The sequence below is a fragment of the Strongylocentrotus purpuratus genome, unplaced genomic scaffold (assembly GCF_000002235.5).
Source record: "Strongylocentrotus purpuratus isolate Spur 01 unplaced genomic scaffold, Spur_5.0 spur5_scaffold_5, whole genome shotgun sequence".
Classification (NCBI taxonomy): Eukaryota; Metazoa; Echinodermata; class Echinoidea; order Camarodonta; family Strongylocentrotidae; genus Strongylocentrotus; species Strongylocentrotus purpuratus.
In genome coordinates, this window is record NW_022145611.1 from 14,155,818 (window position 1) to 14,165,252 (window position 9,435).

At 38.4% G+C, this 9,435-nt stretch overlaps 1 protein-coding gene across 1 annotated transcript; it reads right to left on the bottom strand.

The window, feature by feature from the left end:
* Positions 1-317: 317 nt before the first annotated feature.
* LOC586029 (dehydrogenase/reductase SDR family member 7) lies at positions 318-8,654 on the bottom strand. Its single transcript, XM_785827.5, has 9 exons — positions 8,292-8,654; positions 7,152-7,366; positions 6,464-6,546; positions 5,695-5,868; positions 5,013-5,252; positions 3,045-3,164; positions 2,481-2,662; positions 1,798-1,849; positions 318-837 (listed from the first exon to the last, which is right to left on the bottom strand). The coding sequence occupies exons 2-9, from the start codon at positions 7,336-7,338 to the stop codon at positions 829-831; spliced, it is 1,047 nt and encodes a 348-aa protein (XP_790920.3). The 5' UTR covers positions 7,339-7,366; positions 8,292-8,654; the 3' UTR covers positions 318-828.
* Between the last annotated feature and the right edge of the window lie 781 nt (positions 8,655-9,435).

Below are 9,435 nucleotides of genomic sequence, written 5' to 3' on the forward strand. Positions count from 1 at the left end.
GAATCTACACTCTTACACTGCTCTCTCAACATTCATCACCAACATTAACAGAGCATGAAAACATATAAAATAACATACCAGTTTTGTACTTCAACGGTATATCAAATTGCATTTTGCTGCTTTATATGGACTACAATATATTTCAACACATTACAAGTCACTGGCAACATTCTCCTTTCATAATAACACTATTAAAGGAATTAAGTGGTGCAAAAAGGGTTACCGGTAATTGTCTCAGGGAGAAAATTATTAATACTGATGAGGCTATCCTGAGTATGACATATTGTTATTATCATTATCATAATTATAATTATTATTATTATCATCATTATTATTGCATTACAATCTATATTCTTGTGATAATACTCAATTTTGAAGAGCCCAAGGTACAACATATATTGAGCTAGCATTGATGCTAAATAATACCACATTTGTCAGTCAAATAAGAGTTTACAAAAGTTCACCAATACCACTACAATTAAGTCTCTTGCATTATGGATGTGGCTTGTAATGCCACTAAAAGGTTTCTATATGTTTCAAATTCTTAAGGCACTTGTTACGAAATGTAATATGAAATGTACACAATCAAAAATAGATGCCATAATGTAGATTCATTTGTAAACATCACTATCCCAACTCTCCTCAATTAGATTTTGAAAGCTCATACATATTTCTTAATTACTTAAAAGACAAACAGTCTAGAAATCTTGGCAATCAATGGCACTTAAATCAGATCCTCAAAATACCCACAAGTCTCATTTAAAATCAATTCAATATGAAATCACTCCCACTGCACACTGAATACATCTTTCCTTCCAAGTTACAGCATTACTGTGCCTGCAATTGACAAACATTGGAGGAAAGTAACAACATAGGATTGGTTAGAAAGAGTGTTGCTTCACAATTAGTTCAATTTCAGTTACATTTTGTCTTAATTCCATGCTTCAAAATATGAAATGCAAATCCAACATAAAAATACAGGAGGAAATAAACAGTCTGTATCAAAATATATAGATATTAAAGCTTATCTGCCGTAGTTTACAGGAGGGATTAGACCGCCCTGCAAGGTCACTGGACAGGTGGTTATCTCATCAACTCAGCTCTCAGTTAACATAAGAAAAAGAGGATCATGGGGGACCAATGGTCACCGATTAGGCATTGTTTGTTATATAGAGGGCGCAAGTAGCTACAAGTAGTGCAGTGGGCCTTTAAGCCAATGAAGGTCTTGTCTGGGCTATGCTCATGAATACAATACAGGCTTAGTACAGAATGAGAAAAAAGATGTTGATATTCTATATCTGATGATGATCACATATATGAGAATAATTACAACTTTTTGCTGTTTGGATCAAGAAATCATAGGTTCATAATCAACAAAATGAAACAGGTTTTGTATGAGATTGGGTGTATCTTTTGCGACTACAAAACTGCAGGAGATTGGAATCAATCTCTAATTTCTGGAGGACATCTGCTGAGAACCAGATAGGTGTCAACTCCAATCAATGTTAAAGGTAAAGACCAGTTTTGGAAACGCCCCCCTCTATTTGGACCTGATAGATATCGTGCACATATCTTGTAGTCCTATATACATATTTCTGTGTACAGTGCTAGTAACTTTACCAAGACTGGGCCAAATTTCTTATCATTTTGATGATTCCAGAACCTTGCAGTACAAACCAATACTGATATGCTAGATGATCAACCTTTTGTGATCGATTCCACGTTTCTTTCACAATGCAATCGCATGATCAGAACTGGTCTGATTCTGATTCTATAGGGGGAAGGATTGATTCTTACCTGAGACATATTGTATTGTTTCACTCTCCCACGACCAATTAATGGAGTCATCCTGCAGGAGGGAGACAGAATTACAACAGTGTTAAATCAATGATTAATCAAGAGCTTAACACTTCATTTGTATTCAATGGAAACTGGTTAACATTTAAACTACTTCCAAATAAACAATGACCGCCGCCCCCCCCCCCCCAAAAAAAACCCACTAACACAAACACACACTTTAATTAAGAGTATATGTATCATACCTTGCCGTCTCTAGCTTTGCTCGATTGTTACAAAGATTTCTGCTTATGAATAAATGGTCTTTGGACCGATTGAACCAGGAATCCAACAAGGAAATATATTTAATCAAGTTTGGTTACCTCCCGACCTGATAAACACGAGGAAGAGATGGATTTAGAATTACAAAAATAACTTATAAACATCAAATTAGAACCTGGTAATTATGTGACATACAAGTACGATATGGAATGGAATAAGCCTTTACCTCATCTGAAAATGAAAAAAATCTTTTTGTCTGATCATTCACTATTAAATGGTTCTTTTTAGTATACCACATCAACTAGTTATGAGTCATACTGAGAGTTTTCAATTTTGGATGAAATAAATGGATTTAAAAAAAGAAAGAACTTGTAGCTTTCAGGTCACACTACTCGGAATCATCTAAATGAGATCCAACCTACCACTTAGTGAAGCCTGGCATGTACTGAGCCATGTAATAGAAGAGTAGAATAGGTTGCCTAGCAACCCAGACCTCGTTAAGTTTGTTTGCCATAGCCACCACAGTGAGTGCTGCACATCTCTCAGTGCTCATCAACACCTTGTAGCTCCGGTCTGCTGTACCATCGTAAGGCTTTGCTGCAGGCTAGAAATAAAAAGGAAAATAGTTCCAACTCAGCGGCTCAAGAAAATGCACCAGAGAAATGTGCAATTAAGCTTTAGAAATGATGAAAAGGGCTCTTGAAAACTAAACAAAATCTCTTTCAAAGAAAAGTAAATATTTTACAATCGTCATCAGAAAAACTAGCACTAGCATATGTAAGTGCTAATGGGACAACTGGTCAGACCTGATCTTATCAATAATTTTTTGATTTTTACCATGCTATTCTGCTATATTTTGTATTCTGAGTAGTCACATTATGATTAGAAACAAAATCCCCTAATACAAAACTATACATTACCAAACATGAAGCATCCTCGGTGTAAAAATGTATGGAGTTCTTAGACATGCACACTCCGCCACTCACCCTTGTGAAATCTTCTCTGAGAGCATTCTCCACGATGTTTGAGACGACAGGGCCAGGGCAGACCATAGTCACTGCTATGTTCCTGTGAGATAACTCACTCCTCACTGAGTTAAAGAAACCCTGCCAAGACAGACAGACAGACACAATAAACAAAGATTCAGGGGCGTGCATGGAATGTTGAGAGGTGAAGTATCTGATGTCAGTCACCAAGGTTGTTGGACACAAGTTCTGGCAATAATTGCACTGCAGTCAATATTTAAAGTGGATTCTTCACCTTCTTTAAATTCTGGACCAAATACTATAAACGTAAACCCAGCTCTAAACCTAACTTAAAAGTCAATTGCTAACCCTAACCTGACACAATATTTTGATGAAATAAAGCCTGGTGAAATTATCGACAGAGCATAGGTCAGAACACCCTCATCAGGGCTACTTCTGCTTCCAATTATCTTGGTCAGAAATATACTCCACTTAAAAGAATACAAATGTTAAAAGTGGCTGTATCAACATCAATCATATATTTTAAGACCCTTTTTTGTTTGGGGGGGGGGGGGGGTAGTCTCTCTGCCACCCTCATTCCATTTTTTTTAAACCAATGCATACCATAATCTTACACGTTTAAAAACTATGTAGGATGTTGCAACCCCACTCACCAGCTTGCCAAAGAAAATCATATTAAATAAGGGACAAGGAAAAATAAAACATTTCTTCAAGACAAACAAGATATTTAAAAGGGATAGTAAATTAAGACTGTGCTTGAAACTAGAATGTGTTTTATCCAATGGAAATAAAGTACTTCTTCAGGACAAAGAAAAAGTTTAAAGGGGAAAGTGAATTTAAATTAGTGCTGTAAGTCAGACGCTATGTTCGTGTTCGGTTCGGTTCGGCAGAGTTCGACAATATTTCACCCAAACTTGGTTGGGTTCGGGGTTCGGTAATATAATAGCAAGCAGCATTATAGCCACGGCGGTTGGCACTGGGCGGGCCGGCCGGCCTGCCGGGTCCGACCAGCACGGAGTACCCCTGCACACTGCTTCCGACCAGTTCAAATTTCACATTAAAAACTGCTCTAAACTTAATTATTTGTGAAGAAAAATACTACTTACATTCGTATTTCCGTCTTGAATAGTGTTTTATTTTCAATTTTAAAAGAATCATGTTTTCAATTTGTCAATAAAAGATATTTTTTAAAGATTTTCCGAGACGGTTTTTGTCTAATGTTAGAGTCATGAAAGCTGCCATCTTGAATAGAAATTTAGGCTCGTCAAAAACTGTTTTTTATAAGTTTTTATTTTTAATAGGAAAAATATAAAATCCGTAGTTTTTCTTAATAAATAAATACCATACTATAATATATATTTATTTCATTATTTATATTGTAAAATTTGTCCGATATTGTTACAATTAAAATATTAATTTTTTGTTGAATGGGTTTGAGCTGAACATATTTTGATCACGCACATGGATTCTTGTTTATGGCTTGCGACGTACATGTAGCGTGGTCAGGATTTGGGATTTAAATGGCGCCAGTGAAGTCGCGCCCACCACTTGAAAGGCATAAATCACAAAGGTGGAAAATGGGAAAAAAGTGAATATAAAATGAGCAATCATGACATGAAAATTAGGTACAAAATTACAAGTTTATTAGCTTGCAAAAATTTTTATATTTTTCTGCCGGAACATCCGAACCAGGCCTTTGAGTTCGGTTCGGTTCGGTTCGGTTCGGAAGTGCCATGTTCGGCGAACTTCCGTTCGGTTCGGCGGTTAGATTGGGTTTAAATTTAAATTGGGTTTGAATTCAACCAAAAATACAGGGACAGGGGAAAATATAAATACAATATTCTAGGTACTATAAATCAGACCATCTTTATGCTTCATCAATGTAACTTTGTACTATTTTTGTAGCCATGGTAAGCAAGCACAGTACCCTTTTTACTTTAAATGGATGCTCATGTTTGATAGGCTTACATGCATGCCATGCTTGGAGGCGCAGTAGGCAGACGAGAGAGGGGCGGGCATTATACCAGTGGCACTGCTGATGTTGATGATCTGTCCATAATTGTTTTCCAGCATGTAAGGTAGGGCCACTTTAAACAGTGAGATCGGACCCATGAGGTTCAAATCCATGATGGCCTTGTCCACCTCTATCTTGCAGTCCTGGACCAGGGCACGTTGGCTTCGACCACTGTTGTTGATGAGGATGTCGATCTATCCATAAAGAACAAAATGGAACAAAATGGCAGAAATAGTGCAGATCAGTCACAAACAAGAACTTATGGATAAATGAGAGTAATAGGACAGGGAATAATTTTCAGCAAAAAAATTGCATAGCAAAACTGCTATATTCTGATTACAAAAGAAAATAAGTTGGTGAACGCTATCCTAAACAGAATTATATGAGCTTATATAGCGCCTAACACTGACTTTATCAGAAGTCTCTAAGCATTCTACAATAATTACCCTGCATGGTTTAGCAGAGCATCTTTTGTCTTTCAATGATAATATTCAAATAGATGAAGGCTTGCATCATAGCATATGCTAACAGTTTTCCTTTCAACATAAAATATGGACTCATAATGAACTTTCAGGAGACTGATTTGCCAACTGTGAGTTAATTAAGCTTTCAGAATACACCTCAGGACATACGTACCTTGCCATACCGGTCAACGATGGTTTCGGCCACCTGACCATGAGTCTCATACTTGGTTGCATCCATAGGTAAGACTAAGATATTCTCCTCTCTCACTTCTGGAAATCGGACGCAGTTACCTCGGACTCTCTCCAGCTCGTTCACACGGCGAGCCGACAACACGACTTTGGCACCCTAGAGCGAGAAACATGTCATGAACGCTTTTATATCTCTTTATACTTGTTCTTAATAATACAAACACAGACCTCTTAATAAGGTTGTGATTGATTCAGGGTTAGGATTATTCAGGCCCTGTAAACACAAATGTTCTCTAAAATATATGTACTCCTCATCCGCTCTGGTTGACTTATAATTTATCACACAGCAGACTGCATTTTGCAACAAGATCTGGGCCTCGTAAAAACATCTTTAAAAAATAGGGGTTCATAAAGTTGCAACTGGATAGGATTTTAAATTAATCCATATCGATCACGTCTCTTCATGAGACAATGCTATGGTCATCAACTAAGTAATCATGCTACTTTAATTTAAAAAAACTGAAACTGAACAATAAATTCCTCTAAAATTGTGTCATATGAAAAATGAATTACAGGAAGAAAAAAGATGACCACTCTGCCAAACATTTCAAATATGAAATTGAGCATAGAGCTCATTGAGCATTGAGCAATTACTTGTTTTTCATGTTATCTCTTTCTTTTTCATCAGTTAATAATTCCTTAGCAAAACATATTAGCAGCCCCCCCCCCCCCCCCAAAAAAAAAATTCTCACCTTACGAGCAAGCTGATATGCAAGTTCTTCTCCAATGCCACTGGATGCTCCAGTGATCCACACAACTCGGCCCATCATATTATCTATAAATTACAGAAAGACCAAAGGGTGGCTGTATTGCATTTATTACACAATACATAATGTTTAAGCAATTCTAAGAAGACTATAATCAACAGAACTGCTCAACTTTGTCAAGCCACCTGTAAACAAATACCTTTATAATTCCTGCAATAATTATTGTGATCCAAGTATTGTTTCCCACCCTCCCCTTCCCTCCTACCCTCCTACCTTTAATTTGGTAAGTAACATTTGAGCTTCCCTTGATATTTGTTGTCACTTCATCAAGTATGGAAAGTAAGTTATAGTGAAAGTAAACGAATGTTTACAAAAAGTAAATACATGTATATAAATAAGTAGATATGGTAATTGGTATCATACCGAGAAAAAAAATCTAAATTAAAGTGTGAAGAAAATTCAAGTAAATATGCAATGAAGAGTAGACACATTAATATGGTACAATTCAAATTCATACAAATTGATTCAAAAGCAATTTGTATTACTGGTAAGTTGAATTGTACGTACAGTACATTATTTTAAGGAGACAAAGAAATAATACCGGTACTGGAAATATACAGTCTACCAAGAATAACATCCTGTCAAACTTTACAGCCCCACCTGACAAACTCACCTCCTTTGTTTCCAATCATCTCATAGAGCATGAGGGTGAGGTCACCATCAGAGACCATGGAGAGGAAGAAACAAACCAGGAATGTCACCAGGAGAAACAGAGCGATAAAGTAAAGGACACGGATTGACAGAAGGATGAAGACTGCCGCAATGCACAGAGCAACGAGGTAGATGGTGCCAAGAGCCATTTTGGGTCAGATTTGTTTTCTTCTCTGTCTGTGGATAAAAGAGACAATTTATGATTAGTCTAAGTGGATAACATTTCTTTATCAATTCTTAAAATTAAAAGGTCTAATCTCTAGATCTGAGATAGACCCTGGCCTAGGCTAAGCTAGATCTACATTCAACTTAACTCCAGGGAGCTTCCAGCTCCAGAGCCTGCATAGGAAATGATTGAAACTGTGGGTTGGGCAAAAAAAATTGAAATGTAAAAAGAAGTGGTAGTTATTTTGCCTGACTAAAGCATGAATGCTTGTGAGTAAGCAACCAGACGGCTGACGGCTTTATGTCCTCTCCGAGGGACCTGGTACTGAGGATTAATGCCTTACCAAAGGGCACTAGCGCATCGACTTGGTTTTGAACCCGGGTCACCGGACTACGAGACCACTGCTCTACCGACTGAGCTATCGCGCCTCCTCAAAGAAGTAGTAATTTCAATATTGACTTACAAATGTTTTTCGACTTCTCAGCCGTTTTCAGACCCTCGAAATGCGTGATGTCACGCCTAATGCATGCGTGACACTTGGTAGCTCTGCATACAGTGTAGGTTAGGAAGAGGAATCACCCTTTTTCTCATCAAAGACATCTTCAAATTATGTCAAAATTACTTCTTTACATTTTGAAAAAATGCATGTGACACAGCAACCCACTGACACTGTTTGAATAAATTTCCTATGCCTGGAGTTACATTCAACGTGAACTTACAATTCACGTAACTTGTAAGTTGACACTTAGATCTAGATCTATAGACCTAGTAGACCCTAGAGGAGTCTACTCACTGCGGATCATGCTGACTATTCTAAATTTCACAATCCATGTGAATTCTGTTCTAAACAACTAGATCTAAATCTATTACGTCTTCAACTTCAAATTACACAAACTCAGTCACAGAACAAACTTCATGATTTCGATTCGTTTTTACCTGAGACTGAGTGCTTGCTGAGGATGAGCCTAGCTAACTCAAACTGAACTGGTTTGGCTGAGCATGACTTTGAGAAATGCAAAGGACTGCTGCTGGCTGCTGAGAGCTGTAGACTACATGTGCTGTCCGATCCCGTGCCGTGTCGCCCTCCTTTCCTCTCTGGAGTTGGACTTTGAAGTTTGAGTCTGATCGAGTATCGTACGTCCGACTTCTTCTTCTTGAATTTGTAGGCTGCTACGCTCCCGGGCACGCCTTTTCAAATGCATTCAGTTGATGTAAATATTTGTTTCAGGTCACCGGGTTGTGACTGACCACTTTTTATCTATGGAAGATGTAGAAGTGTACCAGGGCAGGATCAGGAGTTCTTGTGATTTCGTAACGGTCGCCGCGCCGAAATACGTATATAGGGCCTAGGTCTACTATGGAATGCCGTTAATATGCTCCGTACTATAATTTCCGCGTGGATGCAAAATTGTATTTTCTGGGTACGTATACGAGGCGCGCGAGGCTTATAATTTATAGGCCTAAAGAAAAAGAAGAAGAAGGAGGAGGGGAAGGGGGGCCGGAGGAGGAGGGGGAAGGGGGGAGGAGGAGGGGGAAGGGGGGAGGAGGAGGGGGAAGGGGGGAGGAGCTAGGAGGGGGAGGAGGAGGAGAAGGAGAAGGAGAAGGAGAAGGAGAAGGAGGAGGAGGATCGAGATGATCGATGAGCTAGAGGAGGAGCTAGGAGAAGGAGTCGGGGGAGGGGAAGAGGAGCCCGGTGGGGTCACTCAATGTGAATTCCGGACCGCATGACCGTTACCACAAATGCATATAACCCCCTTTTGCGGTCAATTTCAAGGACATTTTGTTAAATTTAACCCCCTTTTTTACGTCAAAACAAGGACAAAATCGTACTTTGGAATACCCCTATTTATAAGATTGTAAGGACACTTTCGCAAATTTACCCCTATTTTACCATATTTCAAGGACAAGACTCGGCTCCGAGAATTTTTCTTCCTGGTTTTCTCTTTTCCCTTCCCGGTTTTCTCTTTTCCCTTTTCCTGACCCCTATTTATCAATTTCGAGGACACCTGTGCACCCCTATTTTCTTTATTTCGAGAAATATTTTGTCCGCGGACATTGCTTGAAATTGACCCCTTTTTCC

What these genes read in the sequence shown, in the direction of transcription:
- LOC586029 (XM_785827.5), bottom strand. Translation starts at nt 7,338, where the DNA reads ATGGCTCTTGGCACCATCTACCTCGTTGCTCTGTGCATTGCGGCAGTC. An exon ending in GATGATTGGAAACAAAGGAG is followed by an intron (nt 6,547 to 7,151) that starts GTGAGTTTGTCA and finishes TGTAATTTATAG; the next exon opens with ATAATATGATGGGCCGAGTT. An exon ending in CATATCAGCTTGCTCGTAAG is followed by an intron (nt 5,869 to 6,463) that starts GTGAGAATTTTT and finishes TTCTCGCTCTAG; the next exon opens with GGTGCCAAAGTCGTGTTGTC.